The following is a 15,218-nucleotide window of genomic DNA, read 5'->3' on the forward strand; positions in this document are numbered from 1 at the left end:
CCCACAGAAAAAAAAAAAAAAAAAAAAAAAAAAGGAAACCAGTAGTGTTAATCTTAACTTTTTAAAATGTAGTATCTTAAATCAGGAAGGATGCTGCTCTGCGATACTGTCCACTTGAATTCCCAACTCTGGCTTAATGGGAATTAATAACACATTTTAATGATGCTTTTAACAGGAACTGTTAAGGCTGTGGAAGCATGAGTGTAAACGTGTTATAGCCGATCGTTTCACGGTATCTGATGATGTGACCTGGTTTGATATGACTTTAGTAAACTTGGTGGAGGAGGAGTTTGGTGAAGAGAAAAAACTCTTGGTGAATTGCGGAATTGACACTTATTTTGTGGACTTCTTGAGGGATGCACCTGAAGCTACAGGTAAATTATTGAAGCAGAATTTGAAATTCCCCAAAGGGATATCTGAAGACAAGATCAGTTCAGGGATATTGAATTTCTGTTTAGTAAACTTTACTGAGACAAGCCTGGGACATATTAGATGCTCAATAAATACAGAATGAGTAGATGAATGCGTACTCATGGAGTTCAAAGATTAATCATTTTAATGCACATCAGTCTTGGATATTAAGGTAGATTTGGGAGGCATACTATGGCAGAAGACAGTGCTAAAGGCTTACAGCTGTCACATAGAGGTAGATTTAAGGAAGGGATCGCCCACATGTTACCTGGGCAAGTCTCTGAACTTTATCGAACCTCATTCTCCTCATTTATAAAAATGGAAATATTAATATATGAGTCATGGGGCACTGTGGGGAGTAAGTGAAATGTTATCTGTGGATGGCTTGGGCAGTCCGTGGCTTGTACTCACTGCCAGATGAAACATAGCAAAACTATGATAATTATTACTCGAGTATTCCAGGTGCTGAAAATAAAGAGAAAAACCTCACATCCTCTGAGAGGGCTGTTGAATACAATAAGAAAGAGGTAGGTGATGTTGAGGGAAGATTTTGTGGTTATGGTTCCATAAAAAATTGAGATATATTACTTTTCTTATTAAAAGAGGTAGGGCTCCAATTATTTTTTTCCTTCAGAAATAACTGAGCTTAAGTAGAATATTTTTCTTTCATTTAGAAACCTAATACTGAGGAGGAATTTTAAGTTAATTTTCATATTCAAAAAGGCATGTTTAAACACATGCTATTTATATCTTCTAAATGATTGAAAATGACCAAGCAGCCCCTTACTAGATTAGATAAGGATGTATGTGATCTGTTAAGTTTCTGAGTGACAATTGCAAAGGGAGGTTTATTGCTGGCTATGCAGTTGGACTGATCCTTCCACAAAAAGAAGCTGATGCAGTTTATTTTCAGTCAGGCCACACACATCCAAAAATCATGTAAAGGTAAGACCATTTACAAGGTAAGTAGAATTTATGTATTTTATTTCCTCTAATTCAGAAGGATAAGTAACTAGATTACGGTTTTCAAGGAGCAAAGTGCAACTGCAGCATTGTGGGGCGGGGGCTGGAGGTAGGGAGTTTGGTTGGGGGCGGGGTGAATGAGTCTAGAGGGAAGCACAGAACCTTTCAGTGACTTCAAATCACTTTGTCAAAGCTTGAAATGAGGGTTTTCCTGGTGGCGCGGCGGTTGAGCGTCCGCTTGCCGATGCAAGAGACACGGGTTCGTGCCCCGGTCCGCAAAGATTCCCCCAGGCTGCGAAGCGGCTAGGCCCGTGAGCCATGGCCGCTGAGCTTGCGCGTCCAGATCCTGTGCTCCACAAGGGGAGAGGCCCGCATATCATTAAAAAAAAAAAAAAAAAAAAAGTTTGACATGAACCTTTATGAAATAAGGAAGTGACTATAGAAATTCAATTAGTGGGAGCTTTGCAAATGGACCAAACCTAATAATTATGTTAAATCGATTTCCTTGCTTTGTCATAAAAAGGTTAAAATACTTTATATTAGGACAGGGTCAATTGAAAGTAATTATGTACTATCAGATTTGGAAGATCCACTCACTCTTCTAGTACCCAGTGAATTTCTAGGTTATTACTGTATCAGTATATTCAACTAATGTTAACTGAGAGTGAATTTACCTATGCCCAATTTAGATTTTTCTTTGGCATTATGCTTTATAGTCAAAGTTGGAAAAGTATTAAACTGGTATGTCATGTGTTTCTAATTTTTAAAAAAGTTTAGTGATTTTAATACTTTTCCCAGTGAGATAACTCAATGTTTATTTATTTAGGAAATCATTGTTTCTATTTTCTCTCTACCCTTCACCTCCATTCCCCCAAATACACTTCTATTCTCACCACAAACTTAAAATTTCTGACTCATAAAATTTTCCTAAGCAAATGCAGTGACCTTTTTCTTTTTATTCTTATTAAAAAATAATTTAATTTTTGATTTCTCTTGCTGATTTTGACATTAAATCCCTACTTTTTCAATCTTCATTAGCGAATATCTCTGGGAAGATCCTTGAAATGCCAATGGTCTATTATGGATTCAAATTAAATTCAATGTATATGAAATTATTTGAAATTGACCTTTTCTATACATTTAAGAATTAAGACTGCATATGATCACAAACATTCTAATGTTTTTACTACTGTTTGCTTTCTTTTCTTTTCTAAAAATACATACTCTGACATTTGGATAAAAATCAGTATTATTCAGTGCTAAATTGTAGAGCTATGAGTGTATTAATTTAGGTTGAAGGAAGTGGTAAAGTCCAGTGATTTGAAGAAACTTAATTGATTTTTCTTCCCTAGCCCCAGGTGAAACATCTGAGGAGGTTGATACTGAGATGCCCAAAATTTATGAGCCAGTTGAATCTTTTGATCAGCTGAAGGATCGTTTGAATATGTTCCTGCAGCTCTATAACGAGAGCATCCGTGGCGCTGGCATGGATTTGGTGTTCTTTGCAGATGCGATGGTCCACTTAGTCAAGGTCAGTGGCCACACCTGGTAGCACCCCCCAAAATGACAGACACTTGCCTTTACTCCAGATTTTTTTCCCTCCTCTTTCATTTTCTTCTTCTAGGAGAAAATTCAGTTTAAAAATAAACCCAATGCTATATTCCAATTTAATTTCTGAACTGAATGCAACATGTCACACTTATAGGGTTAAAATCAGAGCAGGTGTACTTCAAATGTGTGATATGATAATTTTATTCACTGTTGCTATACTGCTTCCAGCTCAGCGTTTTCACTACATAGAATGAGTGTGGTTGACATCTGAGTTCAAAGCACAGGCACAAAGTCTGCTTATAATGCAAAGGATGACTATAAAAAATAGTACATTGGTTTTGAGGACATTATGCTAAGTGAAATAAACCAGCCACAAAACCACAAATACTGTATGATTCCACTTATATGAGGTCCCTAGAGTAGTCAATTCATAGAGACAGAAAGAATGGTGGCTGCTGGGGGCTGAGGGGAGGTGAATGAGGAACGTTTAATGGTACAGTTTTATTTTTGCAAGATGAAGAGTCCTGGAGATGGATGGTGGTGATGGCTGTACAACAACATGGATGTACTTAATGCCACTGGACTATACTCTTAAAAATGGTTAAGATGGTAAACTTTATGTTGTGTGTATTTTACCACAGTTAGAAATAATAGTTAAAAATAGTGCATAGGGCTTCCCTGGTGGCGCAGTGCTTGAGAGTCCGCCTGCCGATGCAGGAGATGCGGGTTCGTGCCCCGTTTCGGGAAGATCCCACATGCCGCGGAGCGGCTGGGCCCGTGAGCCATGGCCGCTGAGCCTGCGCGTCCGGAGCCTGTGCTCCGCAAATGGGAGAGGCCACAACAGTGAGAGGCCCGCATAACGCAAGGAAAAAAAAAAAAAAAAAATAGTGCATAAACAGTTGATTTTGAGTTGGGATGAAAATTCTGTTACAATGAAATCCACCAGGAAAGTACAGTTGCCTTTCTACTTTGTCATGAGTCATTACAATTTCCAGTCACTGTAATGATTGACCCTCAAAGGTTAGAAGTAAAATATATTATTTACTTGATAACTTACCTGACCTAATTTATTGATGGTGGGAGATAATGCCATTTAAAATTCGTCGTTGATATTCTCACTTTATTGATGTCAGTTATTTTTTCAGACTACATCCTTTTAATTAGAACGAAGACAATTTGAGGCTGTCTCCCATTACTTAGGCTTAACCATGAGGAACAACACAAGTTGTCACCTCTAATAATTGCAAAAGCTTAGAACTGGAGAGGGTTTTAGAGGTTACTTAGTCAACTCTCCCTCTGAAAATTGAGGAGGCCAGACTAAGTCAGGGAGAAGGAGGAAAACAGAGAGTGTGTTCTGAGGTTGGATGTCCCCAGCATGAGGACACTTAGCTTGGCAACTGAATTCTCAGAATCTGAGATATCTACTGAATTATGAGTGCAAGTGTTCTTCCAAAGCCAAATATAAATAACATTTTGAAATTAGCTCCTAATTTATAGTTGACTAAAAGTCAAAAGGAAGAATGGAGATACTATCCTATTTAATGATTAAAAGGAAGAAGACAAAAAGAACAACATTTTCTAAATAAATAATATCAGAGGCAACATCATGACTAAGTGTCTATGGAGACAAAATCTGATTGGCTTGGGATTCCATAACAGCTTAAATTGAAATGAATTTATGTTAGTCTTGTGCTTGAGGATGTTCGTTAGAAATGTTTTATTTTTCTGGGTTTTGCAGCACAGATGATGCATTTCTTCACTTTGGGTATGACATTCAAGGCATGTGTGCCTCAGTACAGGTCCTTGACTGTGTTTTCCCTAACTCTCAGCCTCTAGTGTGCCTGCTCTGGGATTGGCCAAAGAATTCATGATTGGAGTTTCTGAGCTAAAATGCTACATTCCTTACTGTTTTCTAGGCCAACCCTCTCTTCTATACTCTTGCTTTCTGTGTACAGTTACATCCAAACTCTGTCATGTGGGTGTGAGCCTTGAAATATGTGACCTAGTTATAAGACATGATAGAAGCCAAGAGACAGGATTGAAGATGAAAACTGCAGCAAAACAGGATGTGATCTGAAACCAAGTGTGTTTCTTAGTTCCTTTCTTAATCAAAATAACAATTTTCTTTTAAAACCAAGAATATCTCTGCGATATCTCTTGTGCCTCTTTGGTTAAAGTTCAAATCATGGTGTGTATTGTTTTTCATCATCTAGTCCTTGCCTACCACTCTACCCCTTGTGGGTGGTGCTCTGCTTAGGGTGTAATCCAGAAAAATCAACTGCTTGTGCTTAAACACATCCTGATTCCAGAGCACCTCATCAATGCTGCATTCCCAGCAGGTGTTGTGTTGTATAGAATTTATCTGTTTGTATCTGTCTTCTCTGCCAGACTGTAAGCTCTGTGAGGGCAGGCACCCACTTTATTCCCCTTCATATTCACAGGATGGAGTATTGCTGAGACAGGCACACTTGTGATGCTTGATAAATAGGTTTAGAATTTAACCAAGTCCCCAGTATGGCCCTAAACAATGCTTTGCACCTTATTTCCTGATATTTCCATACCTGGTACTGAAGTTCCCATCCCTATGAGGACACCTCAGGCCTTTTGCTGATTCTGAGACTTTGTGCATCCCATCCCCTCTTCTTAAAATTTAGCCCACTTCCTGCCCAGTGTGCCATTTTCTTTGCATCATAAACTTCTAGTTATCGTTCAAGATCTAGATCAAATTCCAGCTCCGCACCTAAGACTCACCTTCACAAGCAGTGTTGTTTCCTTTGCATTCTTTCCTCCAGTTGCCATCATTCCTATCCACCCCAGCATTCACCATGGGGCATTATTGCATGTTTCTATTAATAGGTCTCTCAGGATGTGAGCACCTGTAAGGCAGGATGGGCATTATTAAGTTTTAAAATATTTGCTAAAGAAATTAAAAAATGAGTGTCTGTATGTTACAATCTATAGATAGTAGGACAGGATAGTCCCATTTGAAGTTCTCACTTGACTGTGTTTTCTCTTATAGTTTCTGTTTTTAACTAGATTATGAGTTTTTTGAGTCTGCTTTTAAAGTCTTCTATTTGTTTATATATGATCATTTGTCAAATATGTTTTAAGGTTTCTCATGTGCTAGAAACTGGGAATGGAAAACTTTAACACCTAAGCCCAGTTGCAGGAAAAGGTGTTGGGATGGAAGTTCCTTATACTTGATTAACCACAATTATTTAAAACCCTAATATATTCACCAGCATCAGCTAAAGGAAATGGTTTATGAAAAAAGTTATATATTTTGAAAAAGTTAACCAAGAAACAACACAGATGAATCTAGGATGGCCTGCAGTAGCTTCTTACCTGTCTTATCTATCTATGCCTCTTGAAGTAACACCAGGGAAAGAATATGAATAGACACTGGCAAAATCCTAAGAATTCTTGCTAGTACCACTCCTCCCCTGCTTATAGCAACTTAGGAGAGCATCACATGGAGAGGATGAGTAGGAGGCTGGAAGAGCAGAGCATATCACTTACTAATCTTACCGGGATTGGTGGGCCAGGTTCTTAGGTCCACAACAAAGAAATGTTCTCCTTTTCCAAGGGCTCACACTAAATTGGGGGATATAATCCAAAAGCAGTGGTAGTCCCAATAGGAATAGGGTATAGCCCCTGCCAGTGGAGGGAATCCTGAAAAAGGATGTTTAACAAAACCTTGTCAGAGGGGCTTCCCTGGTGGCGCAGTGGTTGAGAGTCTGTCTGCTAATGCAGGGGACACGGGTTCGAGCCCTGGTCTGGGAGGATCCCACATGCCGCAGAGCGGCTGGGCCCGTGAGCCACAACTGCTGAGCCTGCGCGTCTGGAGCCTGTGCTTCGCAACAAGAGAGGCCACGACAGTGAGAGGCCCGCGCACCGCGATGAAGAGTGGCTCCCACTTGCCACAACTGGAGAAAGCCCTCGCACAGAAACGAAAGACCCAACACAGCAAAAATAAATAAATTAAAAAAAAAAAAAAAAAAAACCTTGTCAGAATGCAGAGCCCAGGTTGTGCCAGAAGGCTTCTGCCAGCAACAGAGAAGTGATCCCTTCTCAGCCCCTAGATAGCTTTCTATCATTAGTTTAGAGAAAAGCTGGCATTACAGCAAAACTGCAGGCTCAAACTGCAGTTAGGAGGGAAAGACAGTCATCACATAAGGTGAACAATGCATCCAAGAGAATTCTACAGTGAATCCCCTTTAGGTGGGGTTGGAGACCTGATGGTGAAAGTAGTTTATCAAATACAAATAAAGCCAAAGAATCATGGACTTTTACCACAAATATGACTTGGAATGGTCTGGGGCTACTGACTGGCATAGAGTGGACTTCTGGTCTACCCATAATCACTTAGTAGCTACCTTAGGTATCACTATCTTTGCCAAATAATAAGGAGAGTGTTTATGCTTATTTTCTTCTTTTTAAATTCCATCATCTATGCCATATTTTGGAAATTTTCTTGCCTTCTATTTAAACTATGTTAGTTTTCAAATATGGAGGATACTCTAATTAACCTTGTGTTCTGTATTCCAAGGATACACATTGTTTTGAAATTTCTGTTCTTTTCCCTATCCTACTGAAGTAGATTGGCAAGCTAGAAGGAAACCTCAAAGTCCCCTTTATTTCTCTCCTTGAAAACCCAGAGCAAGCCACAGTCTGGGCTGTCTGATGACTTTTCTCTACTGGTCTCCTCCTATCCTAGTTTCCTAAAGGCACACACCCTGCTCCCCACCCTGTCCAATACTTCTTAAACACTGTTATATTTCAGAAATGCCTTCATTAGTCCAACCAGTATATCTTTCTATTCTGATCCTAAGACACGTACAGCTTCCAAAATGCTTATACAGGCATACCGTATTTTCCTGCCCTTTGCTTTAATGCACTTAGCAAATATGCAGTTTTTTACAAATTGAAGGTTTGTGGCTACCCTGAGTCAAGCAAGTCTACTGGTGCCATTTTTCCAACTTTTGCTCACTTCGTTTCGCTGTGTCATGTTTTGGTAATTCTCACAATACTTCAAACCCTCTACCAGCAAAAAGATTATCACTCACTGAAGGCTCAGATGATGGTTAGCATTTTTTAGCAATAAAGTGTTTTTCAATTAAGGTATGTACATTGTTTTTTTAGACATAATGCTATTGCAAAATTAATAGTGTAAACATAACTTTATGTGTACTGGGAAACCAAAAACTTGCTTTATTGCAATATTTGTTTTATTATGGTGGTATGAAACTGAACCTGCAATATCTCCTAGATATGCCTGTGTTGAATAAATAGGAAAAAAAAGTGGAATATTTGCACATTAAATGATACATGCTTTTTCTGTTTCATATTCTAGATCTCACGTGTCATTCGTACTCCCCGGGGAAATGCCCTCTTGGTCGGGGTGGGTGGATCGGGAAAGCAGAGCTTGACCAGGTTGGCTTCATTCATTGCTGGATACACTTCCTTCCAGATCACTCTGACAAGGTAACACGCTTTCGCTTTAATTAACCTGAAATGGATTTTGATAAATGGTTCTCAGAAGCCACTTGGGGTTAAGAAAGCATTTTTCTTATACATAAGGGAATCGTAATCGTTTTTCTTCTTGAATATTGACTTATCCTCCCCTTTCAACCTCTGTCATAGACCATGAAACTTTCACATGGATGATTTACTTTTGAAACACTTTAGCCTCTCATTTCAGTGAACAGCTGCCTCTCTGTTTTCATGTTATGCTTGATATGAGTATTGTGTATATTCCTTTTAGTGCATTTCAGAAGAAATTTGTCCCTACTAAATGTTAATTCAGGTTTCAAGAATGTTATTAAACTGGAAAAACAGATGAAAAGTTTATGCTGATTTACTCATTCATACATTTAAAAATATTCATTGAACACCAGCTGTGTGTCAGGCACTGGCTCAGTGCTGAGTGCTGAGATACACGGTAAGCAAGATAAACCTGGTTTGTGTCATCATGGAATTTACAGCAATTCAATGGGGACAGTTGAGCAACTCACTCAATAAGATGTGATACGTAGGTGCTCTCTCTGATAAGGAAATAAATGCAGACCAGACCAGAGTCTGTTGAAACGTGAGGGAAGGACTCCTAATCTTGTCTAAGGGATGGTCAGAAAAGGCTTCCTGGAGAAAGAGATGTTTCAGCTGAGACATGAATATGAGTAAGAATTATCTCAGAGAAGGGAAACAGTAAAGAATGTTCCAGGCAAAAGGATCAGCAGATGTGAAGTTACATTTGAGGGCCTGGAAGCAGTTAAATATGGCTGGTATGTAGGCTAAGGTGGGAAGTGGGAATGGAAGAGAAATGAAGGTCTTTGAAGGTATCATAAGGAATTTGGACTTCATCCTAGAGCAGTGGGAAACCATTAATGCATCACCCCTAGGGGAGGCACGTCACATCTGCATGTGGGGAAGGTGGATGAAGGAGCTAAGCTGGAAGGGTTATAAGCCTGTCTCAGGGATCTCAGCAGCAGATGGTGGTGTCCCGAGTGGTGGAAGTGAAAGGGGAGAAAAGGGAAGATTCAAGATATCCTTAGGAAGCTGGAGCTTCTGGACTTGGTATATCCTGGTTCTGGCTTGGGAAACTGGATAGTTGGCGCTGCTACTCATCAGGGTAGGGAATCCCAGAAGAGTTGTCCTCGGACATGTGTGTGCAGTGTGGGGAGAATTAGGAAGTGGAAAGGGCACATGTAGAGAGGCTAAACAGAACTTCAGGATCAACCGAGATAAGGTGAGAAGCAAGAGGCCAGTTTGGGAAGTTTATTTGGGCTGAATATTATTAGAAGTTAATTTCTAGGTGTGAGAGTCTTGCCCGTCGGGCATTGACTAAGCGTTGGCTTGGGGCTGTAGGCAAAACATGCTACTGATCTATCTCACTGATGGAGGGCCATAGCCACCTGCTGGGACAAAGGTTGGAAATGATTAAACATTGGGTTTGGAGATCCCGATACTCAAGTTGTTGTTGTTACACCTTTTATTTGGTCTAAATTACTGGATTCTGCTTGGAGAATCAATCTAAAACGTTACTGTGTCTTTCAAGTCCTGAAACAGAGAGAAATAATCTTAGTTGCCTTGTGTATAATTCTTCTAGTTTGTGGATAGAAGCAATGTTAGATAAAAGATAACCTGTACAGGAAGGGGATTGAACTCTGAGATTTTTTTTCTTAACATTTTGTATAAAACCTTATAGTTTTCAAAGCGCTTTTACATGCGCAGGCTAATTTGATCTTCAAAAGAACTTTGTGGCTTTGTGGGTTAGCAGGACATATCACAGCTGAGGTTCAGAGAGGCTATGATTTGCCTGAAGTCCCAGATAAACCTGGGAATTAACCACAAGATTTCTGGTTTCTGGTCTGCCATGACTTTAACTACACCATGCTGCCTCAGAAAACATACCTTACGAATCCTCTCTTTGTGATCAATTGGTTCCTCTGCAGGTCATATTGGGACGGCTCCAGTACTGATGAAAAGGAGGGCCAGGGCCTTCTCTGGCTTCTCATAACCTTCCAGAGATGATCCTACTGCCTTAGCCTTTGCATAGCCACATGGCCAAGGCTCAGGAAGCAAGGGCCTCTCCTTTGGGAAGCACAGCCATTTGTTAGATGACTCAGGTCATATTATTTGAGGCAGGGGGGTCCTTGAGATCCAGGGGACTCGAATGAAAGTTTTCCCCATATCACAAGAAGCTGGGGCGAGCTATTTTCCTTTGTCCTCTCCCTCCCTCCCCACCCCCTTCCTTCCTTCCTTCCTTCCTTCCTCCTTCCCTCCCTCCCTCCCTCCCTTTCTCTCTTTATTCTTTCTCTCTCTCTTTCACGGGACTGTGTCTTTGAAAATTTTTTCTGGTATCTCAGATCTCACTTTTCTAGCAGTCTTCTTGAAATATTGATGCATGGTAGTGGTATTTCTGGTTCTAGGGTTTAGGTTTTAAATGTTAAAAAAGCAGAGTATAGAAGTTAAATATTTGGTAGCTTTTTAAAAATCAGAAGGCCATTTGCTCTTGTGCTCTGAACTCTTGAGTTTATTTAATGACACAAAATTCAAATAATAATTTAGTGAGTCTGAGTCTCTAGGACTGGAATATTTTAATTTTTTACCTTTGGCAGTAATGGGCTACTCTATATTGTCTAACATTTCATGATTGCAAGTTGACTTCCACTAAGTGATTGCTTTGGATGTGAGAGATTTAGAGTGGGATATTTAATGTTTCCAACGATTCTACTATAGTGCACTGATTGCTCAGAAAACTCTTTCATGTGACGTCCAAAGATGCGATGAAAATAGTTGTGTTGGGAATGAGAAGGGTGCAGTTTACAGTGGGGCATCGCCCTCACCCCATATAATGAAGGCTTGAAATGCTTTAGTTTAGATTAGTTCAATTTATGAGGTATCTTCTAAAATATCAATTGCAGATGGGTGCTTAGTAAATATTAGAATTTGACATTTCCCTTACCTTTTTTTTTTTTTTTTTTTTTTTTTTTTTTTTCCGATACGCGGGCCTCTCACTGTCGCGGCCTCTCCCGTTGTCGGACGCGCAAGCTCAGCGGCCACGGCTCATGGGCCCAGCCGCTCGGCGGCACGTGGGATCCTCCCGGACCGGGGCAGGAACCCGCATCCCCCGCATCGGCGGGCGGACCCCCAACCACTGCGCCACCAGGGAGGCCCATTTTTTTTTTTTTTTTTTGTGGTACGCGGGCCTCTCACTGTCGTGGCCTCTCCCGTTGCGGAGCGCAGGCTCCGGACGCGCAGGCTCAGCGGCCATGGCTCACGGGCCCAGCCGCTCCGCGGCATGGAGGATCTTCCCGGACCGGGGCACGAACCCGCGTTTCCTGCATTGGGAGGCGGACTCTCAACCACTGCGCCACCAGGGAAGCCCTCCCTTACGTTTACTAACAAATATTTTCAAATGAAACATGTATATACGTTCTGATGGCATATTACGGTGTGGTTAAAAATTATACTTTTGCTTCAGGTTGATTTTTCACTCTAGATGTTTTTTGTGTGTAAAAATATAATGTTTTATAAAATGTGGAGTCTTAAAAATTATTTTAATTTCTGCAAGTAAATATAATGAACAAGTAATATTTACATACAATAAAATACCTATCTGATGGCACAATATCAGCATGTTTTGTTAACCAAATGGCATAAAGCATTGTTATAAGGGTCTTTCCTTCCCATTAACATATTATAGCTGATGACACGATGACAATATTTCTTTAGGTCCTACAACACATCAAATCTGATGGAAGACCTGAAGATTTTGTATAGAACAGCTGGTCAGCAAGGCAAAGGAATCACTTTTATTTTCACGGACAATGAGATTAAAGATGAGTCGTTTTTGGAATATATGAGTAATGTTTTATCATCGGGTGAGGTAGGAGATCCTTTATTCTTGATGTGTTTTGCCTCTTCAGATTCCCTCCGATGTTAGAGCTCTGTGTATTTCCTTCCATTAAAGTACTGAATAAGTGCTATTATTGGGATTAGGTGGTCGGTATGAAGAATGGGTTTTTCTGTTGGGTTTTCGAAGAATAAAAATCCCAATCAAAATGTGGAGCTATGCATTGAAAGCTCCAAGTGAGAAATGGAAAAACGGAAGAAGATTGCAAGGAAAGCTGGTTGGATTTTTGATATGTCCATTTACCCTCTTAACGGGCTATGACTTTCCAGTTAGTAATAGAATCATTTGTGTATTTTAAAACACGGTTTAAAATTCTGTCTAATCTTCCATCCTATGGAACATTAATGCTTCTCTTATTCTGTACATGAAAGGTGAGTTTAAGGACACAAATGAAGGAAAGAGATTATACATATTGAGCTGTATATTTTGATCTGTTTTCATATGCCTGTATTGAATTTGAATGTCTGCACTTTTCTCTAAGGTCTCCAACCTATTTGCTTGCGAAGAAATTGATGAAATTAATAGTGATCTCATATCAGTCATGAAAATAGAGTGCCCCGGGCGCCCTCCTACGAATGAGAACCTGTATGATTACTTCATGAGCCGGGTCCGGCAGAACCTTCACATTGTGCTCTGCTTTTCGCCAGTGGGGGAGACATTTCGAAATGGAGCTTTGAAGTTTCCTGCCCTTATTTCAGGATGCACTATTGACTGGTTCAGCCGATGGCCTAAGGATGCCTTAGTTGCTGGTTAGTGTGGTGGAAATTTTTATATCAGAGTTTCTGGTTTACTGTGTATATGTGTGTGTGTGTATGTATTTATATTCTGTGCTCTTTGCTGTCTCTCTACTGGATTGAGCCAAAAGTCACTTTGTCCAAGGTTTGAGGATTTTTGCAAGACTGTGCTCTTTCTCCTTTGGCAGCAATTTTTTTCCCAGAGCGTGATTATCAGCGAATGAGATCTTCAGTCTCTGCCTCCTTGGGTTAATTTACAGTGATTCTAGTGTTTTCATTGTGGTTGAAAGCTCTGTTTCAGTTGGTCCCCAGGCCAGTTCTAGGACGTCACAGGAGGACACTGCGGTTTTAATCTCATTTGTGTTCTTTTTTAAGTGGGTTGGCCAACCTCAGAGCAGTTTAAGCCAAGTATCTCTTGGACATTTCCTTCTTGTGGCTGCAGTGCTGGAAATCAAAGAGGAAAATGTTGTCAGCCCTCCTCTGATGGCTTCTGTGCCTGAAAAAAGATGTTAAACAGAGACTTTTATGACTGGAGCCCTTGCTGCTTCTGCTTCTGTCTAATCTTCCATCCTGTGGAACATTAATGCTTCTCTTATTCTATACATGAAATTGAACACAAAAGTTGTATAGGAGATGTTAGAGATCATCCCTTAAGTTTACGGGGTTTTCAGCTTTTGGTGAGAAATTATCTGTGGCTGTTTTAAAAGATAGAGATAGTTAGGTCTCACCTCTGACCTGTTGTAGCAGAACTTCAGAAGAACCCTGATTCAGGGCAGTAGTTTTCAAACTTTTTGTCTGATTATTGTGTCGTCATAATAATTAGGAGGAGTCTTGTTTTCAAGTAAAACATGACAGGTAGCCCTAATAGATAAAACAGTGAAAAGCAGAGGACAGGAAGGACTCTGAAGCCTCACCCTTTCACGGTGCTGCCAGCTGCTTCTGCATCTGCCTCTCCAGCTATGTGTACCCAGTTGGAGAACGACTGATTAACCGTCTCCTGCCCTTTATAGATGGAGAACTGGGGACAGTGGAGCTGAAGTAATTATCAGAGGTGCAAGAAGCCAATAGCCATAGGCAGCGTGTGTATATACACACACACATATAGAGTATATATATATTCTCAGCACACTACTCTTGATAATAATGGTTTTTCTGATCTGTGGCTTTTAAACACAAAATATTTTAATATATTTGAAGTACAAATGTACAGTGTTGTCTCTTGTAAGATTTGAGAAAACATCCATGATTTAAAATTTTAAGTCCTGTTAAAATTTGAATACAACTAAGGGTAAAACTTTAAAATTCCTTGAAGTAGGATATAAATGCAGAGCACAAAACCACAGTAGTTAAGAGCTATTTTAAGTTTACTATGAACTGGGATAATTAGTACGCAAGTGGTTTGTAGAATATCATGTAAGGTATTATTATTAATAATAAAAATAATTTCAGGTGACAAACACTGTAATATACTATAATTAGGATGACTCAATTTAAATAATGGAGCCCTTCCTGGCAAGTCTTTATTTCAATTGTCCCTTCTATTACAAGATAAAAGGTTGTTCCTTTGTTGATTTCTCACAAATCTTCCCCATTCTTTTAAATCTCATTGCATCAACCCAAGCCAAGGTTACATGGAGGGCAGGGAAGCTTTCCTTTCTGTGTCATCAGTTCCTAGCAAGTGTCCTGACTTTCATGCATGCATCTATTTTTTCATTTATTCAGAGCATAATTATTGAGCTTCATACACCATTTATGGAGCCAGGCATATTGGAGGGCAAGGCATTTCTTTGCCCCAGACCCTCTTCCCTGGCAAGCTCATCCACAGGCTCCTGTGTAATATGCCCCATCAGTTTTTAATCTCTGGTCTCGTCTGTCCTCTGGCTTGAAATCTGTGCCCTCAACTGCCTGCTTGATACGTTCTTGTAGATGTTTCATAGGCTCCTTAAACTCAAAGTGTCTAAAACTGAACTGGTTCAGCTCTGGTCACTCTCTCCCAGGAAGTCCCACGATCGTCCACGAAACTTGGCAACAGAAAACTCCTTGTCTTTAACACCTTTCTTTTCTTCAACTCTCAAGTCTGCTCCATCACTAAGTCATGCCAATTTTGTCTCCTAAATATTGGTGGGATCTATCCAACTCTTTCC

At 40.1% G+C, this 15,218-nt stretch overlaps 1 protein-coding gene across 1 annotated transcript in view; it reads left to right on the forward strand.

The window, feature by feature from the left end:
- The window catches only part of DNAH5 (dynein axonemal heavy chain 5), a 207,251-nt gene that overhangs the window by 121,462 nt on the left and 70,571 nt on the right, over positions 1–15,218 (forward strand). Inside the window, 5 exon segments of the mRNA XM_007451616.1 lie at positions 176–374; positions 2,733–2,905; positions 8,279–8,409; positions 12,160–12,313; positions 12,822–13,089. Coding sequence (XP_007451678.1) covers positions 176–374; positions 2,733–2,905; positions 8,279–8,409; positions 12,160–12,313; positions 12,822–13,089 — 925 coding nt within the window.

The sequence above is a fragment of the Lipotes vexillifer genome, unplaced genomic scaffold (genome assembly GCF_000442215.2).
Source record: "Lipotes vexillifer unplaced genomic scaffold, Lipotes_vexillifer_v1.1 scaffold590, whole genome shotgun sequence".
NCBI lineage: Eukaryota > Metazoa > Chordata > Mammalia > Artiodactyla > Lipotidae > Lipotes > Lipotes vexillifer.